General features: G+C 39.9%; 1 protein-coding gene across 10 annotated transcripts in view; it reads right to left on the bottom strand.

The window, feature by feature from the left end:
• Positions 1-988: 988 nt before the first annotated feature.
• LOC124997630 (BAH and coiled-coil domain-containing protein 1) overlaps positions 989-16983 on the bottom strand; it is a 60306-nt gene continuing 44311 nt past the window's right edge. For 5 of the 10 annotated variants that reach the window (XM_047571485.1, XM_047571488.1, XM_047571492.1 and 2 more), the window contains 18 exons: positions 15623-15792; positions 15328-15464; positions 15062-15178; positions 13090-13204; positions 12688-12913; positions 11735-11929; positions 10864-11034; positions 10426-10712; positions 10065-10145; positions 8902-9031; positions 8670-8784; positions 7602-7677; positions 5639-5747; positions 5445-5561; positions 5206-5367; positions 3523-4751; positions 3159-3395; positions 989-3049 (listed from right to left, as the gene is read on the bottom strand). In XM_047571485.1, the coding sequence (XP_047427441.1) occupies positions 2840-3049; positions 3159-3395; positions 3523-4751; positions 5206-5367; positions 5445-5561; positions 5639-5747; positions 7602-7677; positions 8670-8784; positions 8902-9031; positions 10065-10145; positions 10426-10712; positions 10864-11034; positions 11735-11929; positions 12688-12913; positions 13090-13204; positions 15062-15178; positions 15328-15464; positions 15623-15792 (3884 nt within the window). In that variant the 3' untranslated portion in view covers positions 989-2839. The remainder of the gene's footprint in view (positions 3050-3158; positions 3396-3522; positions 4752-5205; positions 5368-5444; positions 5562-5638; positions 5748-7601; positions 7678-8669; positions 8785-8901; positions 9032-10064; positions 10146-10425; positions 10713-10863; positions 11035-11734; positions 11930-12687; positions 12914-13089; positions 13205-15061; positions 15179-15327; positions 15465-15622; positions 15793-16983) is intronic. The other 5 variants (XM_047571487.1, XM_047571493.1, XM_047571491.1 and 2 more) reach the window with 2 other exon arrangements.

Genomic DNA, 16983 nt, shown 5'->3' with positions numbered 1-16983 from the left:
TTACTATGTACAATAAAATTTTATCCCAAAAAGAAAGAAGCCAAACAATCCATTAAGACTATTTCTTCCTCCTTAGATTTGCATTATACTGTGTACCCTAACCTTGACATTAATTCAAATCTTACTTTGACTACTGACTAACCAGTGTTTTTTGAGACTCACGTTTCCCCAATGAACTGGTCTTGAGTCTAATGTATGTCCCTAAAAGTCAGCCTGACACACCAAGGTGTCCATCCCTGTTCGAATCCCTCACAGTCAGAAAGGGTCAAGCAGGGGTTGACACATTTATGGGGTGTAGAAATTTGTGCTGGAAAGCATTCCCTCTCTAGACACTGAACAACACTGTCTGGAGGTCTGGAAATATAAAGCCTGTCTGTGAAGTGAGAGGTAAGAATATCTTAATCATAGCCCAAAATGTCATTATTTATTGGATGAATTAATTGTATGCTTACAAAGCTTGGTGGAATAATTAAGCAAAATCATCTCAAAGAATACTGTAACACTCTCCTCATGCATTCATTGTTAACATGTCCTCAGCTTAAGTGGAGAAGAGAGTTCCTCTCACCATAGTTTGGACACAAGAAAGTGGTCATAGTTGACACAAAAGATTGTGGTCGTTAACAGAACTGTTTGCTGGGCCACTGTGTGTCCAACCACTGAATGGAAAAGAGCATATATTTCTGCTTCCTTTTTGTTTCATCAGAAATGTCTTTCATGTTGATGCCCTCCATACAGAAAGGAGTGACTTTGTAATATCCAGTCATTTATAAACATAAGTGTGCACACGGTAAAACTAGGGTGTGTGGTAACAGTTTTGTTTTACAGTTCTTTTTAAGTTTCAAACGGATATAATACTTGTCTCTACCATGGGATAATTCTCAGTTCTTATAAACGTTTGCAAAAATAATAAATAAAATGCGTTCATGAGAAATGGTAGGTGCAACAATATGATGGGGAAGTAGCCAAAGTAACAGAATTAATTCAGAGGTTTGTGAATGAGAACCAGTGTTGCTTTATTTCTTTTTTCACTAGAGGGTCTCTTCAAGACCATTTTTTATTTGAGAAATGTGACATCACAGCAACAAAAAGAATGTCACATTTTTTATAAAGCGATCTTGGCACGAACAAACAGCAATGTTGACAATAAATAAAATGTTGGTGAATCACATAAAACTTTGTGAGCAAAAAAAACAAAAAACAAAAAACAAACTAAAGACTGCATATCAAGCAAGACAAAAATAGAAACATGTACTTGGCACAAATTAAATAAACTTATCAATTTTCAGATTGAGTGAACCTACTCTAAGTCCATTGCCTCTTGAATCTGATTGTCATTTTGGGACATCCCCTTCTCTGCACCTCATCCTTCATTGTCTAAAAAAAAGGCAGATAGAGTATGTGCATGAAACCATTGGCACTATGCAAAGCCAACATAAAAGCTCATAGTGAAGAATTAATGTATAAGTAACCAGTGACTTTTTATTTGAGTTCAGAATAGATTCTTAAAAACTTATATAAAGGATAATTACGATATTAAAGACACTTTGGTATTTAAATGTGCTAAACTAGCACTGATGAGTGCAATGCAGATTTAACACATACATAATCAAAGTACTCAGTCTTGTTCTAAATTGATTTGTATGGACTGGATTATAGTGATGCCAGGACACTCAACACACATAAATATTGTGTCATAATGGTTCACTCATATCACTGATCTTAAATAATTTTTGACCCGTGATTGCAGTCCAAAGGGATCTGCCTTGTGATGATGACCAACAGAGAGGTACATGTACATAAATAAAAAGATGTTCTTTAAAACAATAAAAAATACGTAGTGACAGAGTAGTAACAGTAACAGAATACTAATACAAAAAGCCACTTGACCTTTATATCTTTTTTTAAACAGGGTGACCCAACTCTCTCAGAAAGCAAGTCATGTCCTGTTATAGACAAAATCCTATCTTTGTGCTCTGTCTCAGTCCGTCTCAGCAGGGCATATACAGTGCAACATAAACATCTCCAATCTTGACTTCCCAAAGCAAAGAAAAACACAACATAATGTATTCTACACCAATATAAAAATAAATCAATTGCAAACATGGAAAGATACATCTCATATATACAATAAACTCCTTTATAAAATACTTTTTATGTACATATAGACAACAGACAACAATACAATAACTCAACTGTACAATGTAAACCTGAAAAGTTAAAAGGACAGGTTAGAGGTACTGAAGATTATGGCTTGATAGGGAAAAAATCCAAATATTTACACTCTTACAACTTCATGTCCTTTACATGTTTCAACTTCCCTGGAATGGAGAGGCCTAGTGGGAGCCCAGTTTCTCACCTTTGTTTCTGTTCCCTCTGGTAAGGCTACCACTAAAAATTGGTCCACGGTGGCAATAGAGCCTAATGTTACTTTGAACAAAATCTCAGCTCTTCTTTGGTAACTTACAGTATGATAAGAGCTGGAAGAATGAGTCATAAAACCAACTGCTATGTTGTCAGTCACAAGAAATCTTAGATATTCATCAGATGATTGAAATGCCACTGAATTTTGTGTTGCCCAGGAAGACCCAGACCTTCTGTTCTGTTCTGTCCTTCTGATGAGACGATTAAGCATCAACCAGTTATTGACATTCCCTTTAATTTAACATAGGTTAACAGTCAGCTTAATCCAGTGTGTAATCTTAGAAAGCCCTGCTTTGGTGCAGACATTTTGTTCATGGGTCCTTGTACCCAAGGAACATCTGTCATTCTGCAAGACTGAGCGGTCATGAACTTATATCCTTCTTCCACAGAAGTTCTTCAGTAGTGTCCACATGAAGGTTTAGTACAAGATGGAAACCCCTTCAGCAGTGACCACCTGACCAGTGGTGGGGTCATACGTCCCAGCTAGATAATAGAGGTCCTGGGAGGTACTGTTTGGCTTCTGATTGCGGGTCAGACACTCATACTCCTCCCTGCTCACCACCTGGCACTTATGAGAGATTGTCTGGACATCATTCTCGTCCTCATGACACGACTGGTACAGGGCATGCTGGACAGAGAAATGGACGGTTACTTGCTTGTTACACACACACACATATTGTTATTGTATATATATACACACATGAAAAATAATGTAATTTGAAAAATTTGCAACTTACTTTGCCATCTCGGTGCCTCTTGCCTAGCTTGGTCTCTTCAGGATGGTAGAACCACTTGACTTTAACTACCATGGAGGAAGACCAGGATTCCCAGAAGTTCTCAATTTGACCTACATATGGGAGGTTAGGACGTCCAGCTGAGAGGAACACAGCACAATCTCCCACTCTCACAGTGTCTCTGCCACGCACGATGGCCTTATAGAAAAGCTTCCTGGCCTTGCCCTTCAGACCCCGTCTCTGTGGAAAACCAAATACTTTGACCAATCTTCGTGGATAATGATCATTTTTATTAAACTAACTGTGTTGGTTATGTTATGCTTACTCACATCATTATTTGCTTCTGATAGACCAATAAAAAACTCACCTGCGTGGGGTTTCCTGACCACTTCCACATTTGTCGCCCCCCAAGGAATGCAGACATTTTGGGAGTTAGAACAAATGAAGGGTCATCTGGAAGCATCTTACGTTTTTTGACAAATTCCTTAGTTAGTTTAGAGGTGGAGCTGGTGCATCCTTTCCTCTTGAGATATTTGTTGTTGGAAGCCTGGTCTGGGAGTCCTACTTTGGCATTGGATACAGCAACAGCTTTGGCCACAAAGGAGTGTTGACGAGGCCTTGAGGAAGTGGAGGGTTCGGCCCGTTGTGGGAGCCCTTGTTGGGAGGACAGACAACTCTGTAGCATCAGTGTAGAACCATCCTCATCCTCTGAACTGTAGGATGAATCATTGTCAGAAGAACACAAGCTAGAACTTGAGAGTGAGCCCGATGAGGAGGAGCTCGAAGAACCAGAAGAGGAGGAGGAGACAGAGAGACGAGAAAGAAAACGGCCAGTTGTCCTTAATCCACCTGAGGCTACAGTCAATGCAGCCCGCCTCCTCACTTCCTCTTCTTCCTCTTCATCATCATCCAGATCAGAGTATGAGCTGTGACACTCTCTGTGAGAGCTGAATCCCAGGTCACTATATTCCCCTAGATGCACTGAAGGAGCGGGCTTCCTTTGGGGTGTGGTTCCTTTCAGGAGAAGTTCTACCCTGGAGGCATCACCCTTTTTGTTGTCTTTAACCAGGAGGACTGGGTGACTGTATGCCTCCGTTCTGGGTGTAGCACTCACACTACAAGATCCACCTCGCAGCAGCAGAGCCTTGCTGTTCTTTGTCTTGGGCGAGGTCACTCCTTCATGATCTAACTTGACCAGGAACTCCTGTCCAGACGTCCTGCCCCTTGTCGTAACCACTTCATCCTGCCTGTTGCTTTCACCATACAGTCCACTTCTTGAGCCTAAACCTAGACTTGATCCTGTCGACTGAGTGTAGAAAGAGGAGTAGCCATTTGCAATGCTTCTAAAGGAGTCCACCTCAAAGGAACTGCTGCTGAAAAAGCCTTTGGTTGGGCTAGATGCCACTGACTGGGTATGAGGCAAGAAATCCTCCTCCTTGCCTCTCAAGGCCTTCTTGGGTGCCCCATTGAAGTGAAATAGATTGTCAGATGGTCTCTTCCTAGTGTTAGCTGACGAAGACCAACCCAGGAAAGCTGAAGGATTTTTATTGGAATTCTCTGACTGCTTTTGCTTTTTCCCAGAGCCCTTTGGTCTCCCTAGAATGAAAATGCATTGCATGTGTTTTAGGAACATACAGTAACAGTCTCTTTAGTACTGCACGCTGACTCTTGTTACATGCATGTAAAAAATGGCTCCACAAACTGTTGCTGTCAACTGTTGCTCAGTTTTAGATGTCAACTGTGTGGATTCAACTGTGTGGTCATTTTTAACACCAAATGTTTATGTGCAGTGTAGATACAAGAAATGCAGTTAAATATAATCTACAGTATGTGTACAAAAAGACACCGATAATGACTTTATACAACCACAAATATACCCAATGTTGAATGTTAAGGGACATCTCGCAGTGTGAACAAAATAAAACATGATAGACAAAGAAAATATATTTTGCACATGTGCACATGCACATACATTTGTATCTTTTATTGCAACCCGAGAGCATCTGGGAAAATTTGAGGTGAAAATATCATCACAGGTGTTCATTCTTACCTGGTCTTCTTTTAATAATGGTTAGACTTTGGGTGTTGTTTACAGTGTGGATAGTGCTGGGTCTGTCAGAATGTCTGTCACTAATGGGGGCCTGCTCAAGATTGGAGCTTGTTTTGTCTGTTATCCCTCTGGGTACCAGTATATCAGGACATGACTCCCCACCTAAAGAACAAAAGGCAGAATATGATCAGTATTTTGTTAAAATAGTACTCTCAATTACTGCAAGAGGAGACACTCACAGTGAATCTGGTATCCTGGAGGCAGGAGACGGATGTTAGGGAGAGAAATCTTCCCTCGGTCTCCATCATCAAACTCCACCATCACTCCTCCCTGCTTCCCCTCGTCAGAGGAAACACCTGCAAGATACAGAGATGCACTTAGTCAATTGTTTCAAAAAGTGTATGCGAATACAGTTGAATATCTAATGTCTCACCTCTGCGGACGTAACCTGGGTATAAGCACCGTGACCGTTCACTCCAATAAGCACAAACCCTTGTCCCCTCACTGAGTATAGCCTCTGACTCGGGACAAATATTCAAGACCTGGAAGTGAACCCAGCAGACACCACACAGACACACACACACACACACACACACACACACACACACACACACACACACACACTCACTGTTTATGAGAGCAGTGGAGCATTGTGCATGTATAGTCTCTGTGCCACGTTTCCAAGCGGCACTTCACATGCCAATGTGCCAGTCAGTCCTGAAAAGAACGGAAGTCATGATGCAGTAAATCCTGACTTGCTGAGTAATACTAAAGAGGGCATGAACAGAGGGCTTGTGATTGCAGATTGCCAGATCCTCCCTCCAACAATGCAGGCAGCCCAAGCATCCGCCACTTACTGGGGGCCCTTTCAGGTTGCTTTTATTTACTGTTGCCATGGCAAGGGAACCTTTTACTGATGAGGTGGATGTGAGTGTGCGTGCATCGGAGCTTTGTATAAAAAGGAGCATTGGTGTCAAAGTCAAATAAATAGCTTTTGGACTAATTTAAAAACATAAAAATGTAAGTATGGCATAATTACCAGCTGCTATGTGAGTAATGTTTAGATAAGGGCAATATTTCCAGAAGTGCTTGGTGTAGAACTTCTGTGAGAGCTGGAAATCAGCACTGTGAGAAGGTTTTGTGAAAAGAAAAAATTTCATTGATCATTTTAGGAAAATTGCATGGATAAGAGCATTTTGTGGTGCTAAACAAGAGAAACCTGAAAAAAACTTGTACACAGTCGAATGCTCTAATGGAGATATATACAGAATAATGATATATAATTATATACAGAATAATAAGTGTTTTAAACACTTCATAAACATACTTAAGAAGCATTTAGTACATACTTAATTCGAAGGTGTGTTGATGAATATATTCAAAATGGTGAAGTGTTAATCTCAGTCAACTTTGAAGACATGCTTCCAGAGGTGAAAACACATAAGGTTTTATATTTCCTCCCAATATTTACTGAATATTTTACTAACTGTTTAAGTAAAATTTCTTACGACATTATGTAGAATGTATACATCCTCTACTGAACCAGAACCAGCAGTAAAATTTTGTCAAGCCAATAAAGCCCCTTTCAGATCAAGCGGAAGTTTCTGTCATCCCTCAGTTAAATATAAAAGGATCCAGGTGCTGGGATCACGTGTTGTTGGCTGTCTGTATGGGATCTTAATAAAGAGTCCTTAGAACTGGGATAGAGCAGCAAACAGAGCAGCAACCTCCAGGTCTGAGCAATGAAGCCCATGCGAAAAGGCAAAAAACTGCAGTTCATCGAGTGGCCACTTGAGGCTGGCTCCAAAAGGGAGCAAATCCCCATAGACCCCCATGTTAAAAATCTAACATGTGTACAGCCTGATACAAAAATTATTTTGATCTTAATGGTTTATTTTACAGTTCATGACAACTGTATGGGGGTGATTTTTGCAATTCTGCATCATTAAGGTTGCTCTGGCTTTGAGTGACTGGCGGTAACTTAGAGATAGTGGAGAGTTGGGTGTGCAGATTTCAACGTCTGACATGACCCCCCACTGTCTGCGTGTGTGCACAGTAAAGCTCATTCAACATAGTGACCACAGGCTCTGCCCACTTCCGGTTTCATTTTCGAGGTTCACAATCCAGTGGGTGACGTCACAATGGTTTTGTCCACACTATATACAGTCAATGGGCTTAACTTATACCCCCACACAAAAACCTATAGAAGCTACCTATCTGTTGAAATTCACATATAATTTCAGACTACCTAAGTGGACAGCAAGGGAAACTGCGAACAAATTGAGAGTACAAGAAAAGATGGAGAGGGTGTTGAGAATGTTTAAGGGAAACAGACATCAAGTGACCAACATGTAATGGCATTTCTTAAAACAAAGATTGTAGTCAGATAAACTTACAGCTTCCTGTAGCAGTTGCTTCAGTGAATAGATTCTTGGACGACTTCCTCTTTCACCATCAATAACAATGCTAAAGCTAGAGAAAAAGCATAGGAGCGATAGAAAAAAGGTGAGGCTGTCATCAGTTGATTGTATTATGCTTGCCTAGCTCCCAGTTCATTCATTCATCCTTTGCTGCTTGAGCCAAAGGAACAATACTCAGAGCTTGAAAATGTGGGGTTATGAAAAGACAAATATAACAGAACTTAAAATCAAGGGCCTGTTCAGCCCTTATAAAGATCCAATCTGGGCTATCCAATTTCAAATGACTAGTTTTAGGTATGTGTGTTCAAACCTGACATTAGCATGCTTCTCCAAATGCATAGAATATGATACAGCTGATGTCTCTCTACCACTGCTCCACAACAGTGCTGTTTTTAGGTGTTTGGATCCTGACTTTGGCACACAAGTTAAGTTATTATTTATTTATATCTGCCTCTTAGTTAGACAAAAAACTCAGATTATAACTCTATGTCCCATAATCTCTGGTAATAAAAGTGAATAAAGACACTGAGGAAATATGATTGAGGAAATATGTAACTTAACCACAAATGTCTCCCTATATCAACATGACTACAACAATAATTAACACAGAAACATACTCATATTACATACTTTAACTTGTAAATAAATTTGTAAATTCTTACATTTATGTATGTTTTAGTTAGTTAACTGCTACAAGGACAGAATATTTTTTAAGGCACAGTGCTTTTTTCCTTTTCAGACAGTCATTTATAATGGCAGTTGCTTGTTGTTTGTTGGTTTGTTTCTGAATGAGGCAAAACTCCATGCAGAATTATCTCAGTGCTTCCTGGGGGTGTTTTTTTTGTGAGGACCAGATCTTAATGCAAGGTGTAAACAGGCCCAAGTCTTGACAGGTATCAACTCACAAAATTTGTGTAACCAGCAAAAAAGCCCAAAAAAGCCAACTACATTTGGCCCACAATGCAAGAATACACGCTCAGACTTTCACAAATTCAAAATCAGACAAAAGGTGTCATTTAAAAATGTCCATTAAAACAAACTTACATGTCTGGGAGGTCCAGTGTTTGAACCGTGGCAGCATATAGAAGCTCATCCTCCTTGGAGACAAGCACCTTCCGTCCATCCGTTAAGAGTTCTTTGGTCAGGACACAGTTAGGAACTGCATTAGAAAGAGCAAAGTTGAAATTAACATTTCAACATTACTAAACTACTAAATTACCACGATAATCTGCGGCTTGAGACAACATCTCAGTGTATATTTAGGTTTTTATTTAACCTTCTGGAATTTTATTGTAGTATGCATGATTCCTGTCCTCCTCTTCTTCTGAGAAGCTGCTGCCATCCATTTGAAAACCCTCATCAGCTGCAAAGCTCTCCAGTAGTCGACTTACTGCTCGTCCTTTTTGCTATATATCAGAGAGAAGGATAATTTAATGTAAAAAAATGTATGGGGAGAAGAAAGATGTAATTGTTTACCCAGCTACTCAAAGTCTGCAGTACTTTTTCCACCACCTGTTTGTAGACATTTTACTCTACATTGCCATACCACAACATAAGTGTGAGCCCCCTCCTTTCCTAAATCTTTTTTCTTCTTTCACAGCAGGAGTTAGGACTATATGTCATGTGCTATGTACTTTTAATAGCTCTATTTTAATGAAATGGCTGGTGCTTGTCATATTGTCACATCAAAAAACATGACCCAAACGCAGGACAAACAGGGCACAAATCAGTACAAGAATGAAAGTAGGTAAATTTATGAAAACTTACTGACAGGAAAGGTCATTGCTTGATTTTAGCAAGGTTAGTGTAACATAAGAACACAAGAAAATTAAGGACCTATTCATAAATTGCACTGAGATCTGATCTGGACAATCCAATCACATAAAGGACAGGTGTGAATGCCCCGAGGACAGAATGAGATTACATTTGACAGATCCAATCTCTGACCACATTCATGTGTGTGTCCACATTTTTCCGCATTCCTGTGGCAAAGTGTCCTGAGTCTTTATTACCAGTGATTATGGGGTTGGAGTTATAATCTGTGCTTTGTACAGGTCTAACTAACATCAGGATGGAGATCAATAAATAAGAACTTAACTTGTGCTATTTTGTACTATTGTACTGTATATAATGACTGTCAGAGTGCTGTGTATTCTTGTATATTTTGTACATTCTTTCAAATTTGATACTGTCAATTATTGTTGTATATATTTCGTACCTAATTTGGCGCTAGTATGACAAGGTAATTTGTATACAGAGCATGAAACTGAGATTGAATCTGGTCCCTTGCATTTGAAAAGCCCGACCTGAACAGGCCCCAAGTAAAATTGCACTGTTCTTGAGGATTAATAAACTCAATTGATTAAAATAGAATTTGAAACATCACACAAGTATAAACAACCCAAATAACCAAATTCAAACATGACACCATAAAAATACCTGCTGATCATTACTCCTACGTCCCCTGCTTCCTTCCTCCCTCTGTGAAGATGGGGCCACGACTGACCTGCAACTTCTCCTCTGTTTAAGTCAATAAGATCAACAGGTTGAAAAGTTAGGGGCTTATCTGGTCACAGCAAGTACAGTGGGAATGGAAAAGGATGCAATACAAATACAATAATTTGATAATGGAATTATGAAATTTGACTTGTGTAATGTTTCATTACCTAATGCGTCTCCTCTTGCTTTTCACTGACATGTGCACGTATATATGACACTTAACAAACCTTCAAAAGCCAGCAGTTTTAAGGTAGTCAGTTCTACAAATTCAGTCTAAGAAAATTTCTATAAAAGTACTTACCTTATTGATTGCTCCTCTTAGCATGGTACTTTTGCGAGTTGCCCTCTTTAGTCTTTCACTGGTGGTTTGGAAGGTGGCTAGTCCAATGCTCCTCTTGTAGCGGTTTCCTCTGGTCCCAAGGCCACCCCACCGAGGCTCCATAGTCCTGGTTCTACATGTCCTAAGTCCTTCAAGCCATTGATCTTGGTGGTCTTTGCGACTTTTGACTGTTATGGCCATGCCCAGTCTACAGGTGGGCTTCTTTCTTACTTTGATTTCCCCTTCTACTCCAGATAAATACAGGGAGCCTATGTAGTTTAATTGGAGAAACAGATAAAAGTTAAGAGGGAAAGAAGAAGAGACACAAAACACGTGCCTCCCATGAAGCTGCAGCAGCTGTGTTTAACTATAGAAACTAAAATAGATGAAATAGCCTGAAAAAGATAAAGATGGTCTTACCATAAAGTTCCTGTCTCTGTTTTTTGTTCCTGGCTTTCTGGTTGACCTCCAGTTTTACAACAGACGATGGACTTGGATCTTTCAAAGATGAGCTAGACGCGATGTCACTCAGGGGTAGGGAGCAATCTTGACCTTCATCAGTATCATAATTGCGTTTCTCATCTTCGTTTTCTAAAGGTGACAGCAAACAGTATCACAAACATACAGTATACTGTTATTGGGTAATTAAATCCATTTTTTTTTCAGACAACTGAAAAACATGGATACTTACTTGCCTGGTCATTACAGTGCACTAGAAATAAAAAATAATGAATTCTAATTTAACAGTCCTGCACTAAAATCTCCCTTCATGACTGTTATAATGTTCAGTTAATGTGAACACAGTGTCGCAAAGGTGGTGATTCAACTATATGATCCTTGTGGAGGATACAGTTTGTGGTTCTGTTAAACTGGATTGAATTAAACACACAACTATATTGTGGTATTGGTATTTAGCTTGCTCACGAGCAGCTCACAAGAAAAAATAAAATTAACATGTATCGTCACAACACAATACACTTCAGTAGTACAAACCACACCCCTCAAAATGAAAACAGTCAAATCAACAGCTCTCAGCTGTTTTCAACAAATGCTGAATGAAGCTGAAGTTCAGGACTATTATATGAGAATGCATTTGTTTTCATTACTGTACCTAATGAAGTAGGAGGTGAGTCTGAAAAATGAATGGTAGAAGTTCTAATTAATATTCAGCTGTAATCATTGATGCAGCCCTGTTAGAGATGGACTGGATGGCAAGTTCACTTGTGTATGGATTCCCCAGAATGCATGTTAATATCAGGCATGAACAGAGCCTCTGTTGTCATTGTCTCACCTTGGTCAGAAGAGTCACTTTCTAGAGGTGAGCTCTCTTCGTCCTCCATTGCTTCCTTTCTCTGGCCACAGAGAATCTTCCGTCTGGGAAGGCTCAGCTGGGTTGAAGCTTGTGTCAGACTACTGGATCTATTTTTACGTCCACAGTGCAGCAATTCAATCCAGCTCTCTTGGGAGACACCATCCAGAAAGACTGCTGAGAAGGATTATAATACCAATTAAAGTTCAAATCCAGAGTAATCTCTCTGAGTCAAATTATCTCCAAAGTGTGCTGGCATTGCCGAAAAATGTTCTGCTGTGTATTTCTTTAAATTAGGGGGGTACTATGACCAACACGCAGAAAACACATATAAAATATATTATTGGGGCTGAGGTCTTGTTTTGGTGGAACGATTAGCCATGTGGAGGAAAACATTGTATTTTAAATGGGCATTTGCTCAAATGGCTAAATGTTTGCTCAGGACAAAAAGACAAGCTTAATTTTATCTGGTCTTATACTTAAGCCCTGGGTGACATCAAACTATATTTTAAAACCCCAAGCTGTCTGGTGGGTGTATATGGTTCTTGCACAAAACCAATATCACTGACATTTGTGTAAACTGGATCATTGGACAAGTCAGTGACACTGGTGCATTCTTTGAAAGAACAAAGCCATATTATACAACTAAATTCTTTCTTCTTCTTTTCAGCATGTTGTTAATTTAGAGGTTGTTGATTCCCATAGTAAAAGGAATTTTGTAAACCATAACATGACAGAAGAATGGAAGCAGAATACCTACCCAATGGTAGGTTTTATCCCAACTGTCTAAATTCAGTGACTCTGGAAAAATGTAGTATAACTATAGGTGGAACTTTTTATCACTCTTTTATATGTGAAACTAAAATCAGCTTTCTGCTTATTAAAATCGACAACATGAGGAACTTTAATAAACAGTCATTGCAGCCAATATTTACCTGTATCGCTTTGTCCCCCAGACTCTCGTCTGGGCTCAGCTTTGCTTGTGCTTTGGTGTCCATGCTTGGGGGCTGAGTTGCAAGGCGAACCTTCCTTGTCCCTGGATCCTATCCCTGAGAGGTTCTTTTTGACCTGTGCCCTCTGTTTGAGCTGAGTCACATCACTGGTGAGCTTGGAGCTAAGAACACAGTGAAGACTGCTTTTTCTACAGCCCTGGGCCTTCAGCTGTCTCAACAGAGAGAGCCAGAGAAAGAATTTATTAGTATGAAGAGCAGAGGATTTGACTCCTGATAGTAGCAACTATTTAGAAATGGTGTGCAACAAAGAAATGAACCATACATATATCAAATACAAAGTAACAAATAGTTGCCCCTTTCATTGATGACAAAAGCAATCCTGACCTGTGTGGTGCTGAGTCTCTCAAAGCTTCGACTGGAAAACCTCTTCTTCCTTTTCTGGCTGTCTTCACCCCCTTCATGGTCTCCAGGGGGCATGCCAAACCCAGTCCCCATTGACCTCCAAGTCAACACAAGGAAGAAGCATTCATTAAAGAAGCAAAGCAGTGGTTATATGAGAAAATAAGAGTTGAGTCACCATTCTGTAGGATCTAATGACTATCTTGTCTAGGGAGTGTGTTTGTGGCCTGTGAAACATTGCAAAGGTTTCTGTACAGGCATGCTGTTTTCAGTATTGGAGCTCTCCAGTTGTGTTTTCATATTGCAGTGGCTCTTTCTGTATTACAGGTCAACCACTCTGAGTGCCCTTGAATTTCCCTCTGGAACACTGCCCATCAAGTGAGTGAGCCAGGCCATGCACAAACAAAAGAATAGCTTCCCCTCTCCTAGTATATACACACATCCAAGAATCAGTCAACTACATTTGCAGAATAAGCCAGGTTTAAATGTGAAGTAGATAAACAAAGAGGCATGTATTCAAAATGACAGATTTATTTTTTGTTTGTATGTGTTCCATATACAGTTCACTGACCACACATTTATGTTTAAGTTTGGATTTACGTTTTTATGTTGTCCCATTTATCAACACAGCACACGACAGACAAAGTAGTGCATGTCTGAATTGTTTGTGAATACATCTCATAATCAGGGTGTGTCAGCACCTGTAACAAACATAATGAAGACAATTGTGAGGTAACAAGACTGTTTGCCCACTGACTGGTAATTGACCGAGGTGCCAGTGAAGCATGTTGCCCCTATATAGTAAATCCTTCCATAGCCTGACTTCTGCTGCTAAAAAAAAAAACAATATGTCCCTCACTTTTATGGATGACTGGTGTTGTTGTTGCCTTGTTTTACTACTACTAACAGTAGTTCAAGTAAAAGAAGTTAAGGAAAGAAATAGTTGTTACTAACTGACCTCAATCAACCTCAAATGTGTCAGCATCTTGTATTGAACTGGAAGGTTCAAAACATGCCTCTATAGAACCTGCTATGTAAAACAACACAGGGCTCATAAAGCTTACAGCTTACATCCCTCTCTTATGTATTGTGTACACGCATCAGAACATGTCTTAGCTGCCTGTAAGAAAAGTAACATGCTGGAGAGACAGACTGCAGTTTACTGTACAGTGGTTCATAAAATAACATGGCACCCGAATGTTAACCCAGTTTCACTGCTGTTTTTCACTGCGGGGCCCTGGCACATTACCCTTTCATCTGGCTGTCGTTGTCACCCAGCATTAGCAAAAGGGGTATAGGGATGCACCAATTAGAGAGTGAAGATGATAAAGTATTGCACGCTGTTGCCCAGAAGGGTAGAAAAAAATGAAGAGAGGGAAGATGACATTTAGTGACCTTTGCCTTCAGAAGCCCTGATGACCCTCCATACTGAACACGCCTTTTTCCCTTAGAACCTGCTTGTTTTGCAGGCATAAAAATGGTATCATCACAGTCCTCTTATTTTCATTTTTATTCACACACTTTTTCTTTTCCCTTCCACTTCCAAGTTTGAAATGTCAATGGCACTGTAATGATAATGGTGCATCACATTCCTGTTGATGGGACAGATCACAGGAGAATGCACAGGATGCTAATTACATCATCAGTTTGTCACCTCCAAAGTCAAGCCCAAAAAGCACTGCAGCCATGTCACAGAAGGTCTGTATAAATTGAAACAGAAGGAGAGCTTTGCGAATTTGTAGATTTTCTATAGCGATGTCAGTAGCAGACGTACACACAACTGAGACAAATGTTGATGTTGCTGTACGACCAGTTAGGATTAGATTAAAAAGGGTTCAAGTAGACTTCCTAAGAACGTTGAAGGGATGAGACGGTCCATGTAGCCCAGTAACATAGCAGTGCTTATCAGGAAAATTTGGACTGTTGGGACAGTGGAGATGGATAGACTGCTGCTCACTTGACTTTTCTTTGGCCCTCAGAAGAGGAGACTGGACCTGCGGTGAGTGGCGGTTTCCGCTTCCTTGGACGCCCTGGCCCTCGACGTGCCGGACTGCGAGGTGTTTCCTCCTTCCTACTTGCACACACAGATGTAAATACACAATTAGGAGAACTCTATGAAACCACCCACATCTAAACCAAAGTTCATACCAGTAAACATGTTGACGTATTAATTGGTTTGGAAATTTTTGAGCTCGAAGTAAACAGGAATAAGGTCATACTCACTGATGGTCATGCTTCCTCTGTAGTTTAGCCAGTTCCTTCTGTTTCTCTTTGTAGCGCCGTTGTATCTCAGCCAGTTTTACACGCATTGCAAGCTCAGGCCCATCCATTGTTTCCATAGTTACTTTGGTGGGGCACACCTAAGTTACATATATTGTTTCGGCTTATTTTTAATATTAAACACAACCAAAGCATTACACTGGGTAATCCGTTTATTAAAACTTAATCACCACTGGGTAATCTGTTTATCTACTTAAACGAATACCTATGAACAAGCACACTATAGTTGCAGTCTTACTGGTTCATTGCGAGGTGTCCAGCGACATTTTCTGCGTAAATTGAGGATCCTGCGGGGAGGGAAATGATGTCCTGCATCCATACTGCTACCTTCCTGGGAACCCAGCTCCAGTGCACGGGCTGTGGCCAGTGTAGCAAGACTTTGGAGATCAAACATGAGCCACTCATCCTCTGTCAAGGCACAACAGAAAATATGTCAAGATGTTAGCATTATTTCCATATACATCTTTGCACACCAACATATATTTTTTTTGTTTTAGGTGTTTGCGCAAACATACTCCCATTACATAGTATACATAGTATAGTATATAGTTAAAGTTTAGGTTTTAATTTGAGTGTATTCACATCCAAACAGTTGGACAGAATTGCAGCTCTCTAATATGAAAGCAACTCTTTTTCAAAGGACCAGATGTGATGAGACAAATGACTCAAGAGAAATACAGAAATAGCAGGAACATCAATTGTACTGTCTAGTTGAGTACATTTGATAAAAAATAATACATTGGTGACCTTGAATACATAAGCACAGAAGACAACTGCAGTGGATCATTGTAGGATCATTTATTTGGTAAAGAAAGATGTGAAATCAAAGTGTAGAACACTTTTCACTTGTTACAATTCCTAAATGAACAAATGCTAGGCTTGATTTGGAGACAATAGGAGACAATACCGGCATGAGGACGCAGCAGCAGTGTTTCAGAGTTTAGATTTGGTCTTACCAGATAGTCAGTGACCACCTGGGCCTCCTGAGCTGCAGATTTAATAGCATAGGTTGCAGTCTAATCAGAGAGAGAAATCTTAAATTTGTTTACAAAGTAACACTGTCTTACATCTTCACGTGAATACATAAAAAATAGTGATTCTTCAATTGTTTTAGTATTATTTTGTTAAATACTATTGTTGTGACTATAATCTAGGATGTCCCACATCCCTAAGCCGTCATCACTGATGCATCACAACATCACTGAGCAGTTAAATGCATTAGGATGCTGGAGTAAACAGAAAACATCCTTTTGCATGAATAAAAAACACACATTGCTTTGAAAACCAAAGAAGCTTTTAAACGCACTCTAAAACAATGGGGTCTAATTAGGCCGGCTCCAGGGCTCTGAAAACTGCTTTAATGATTAAACACTAACTTTGAGTAGTGAGTTGAGTTTGGATAAGATGGAACCCAACTGCTGTGTCTTACTTTGGTGACATGTGTGCATTTTCAGTTGTACAATTCTGTGTATTTGGATGAGTGCATATTTGTGCATGTGTGTGACTCAAACAGCTGCAAAGAGGAGAAACAGAGAGACTAATCCCTATGCAAAGCTCACTGTCAACGCGAATAGTACCACTAACTTATATAGGATGATA

Source organism: Mugil cephalus, chromosome 20 (assembly GCF_022458985.1).
Source record: "Mugil cephalus isolate CIBA_MC_2020 chromosome 20, CIBA_Mcephalus_1.1, whole genome shotgun sequence".
NCBI classification, from domain to species: domain Eukaryota; kingdom Metazoa; phylum Chordata; class Actinopteri; order Mugiliformes; family Mugilidae; genus Mugil; species Mugil cephalus.
This window is presented reverse-complemented; position numbering and strand designations above follow the sequence as displayed.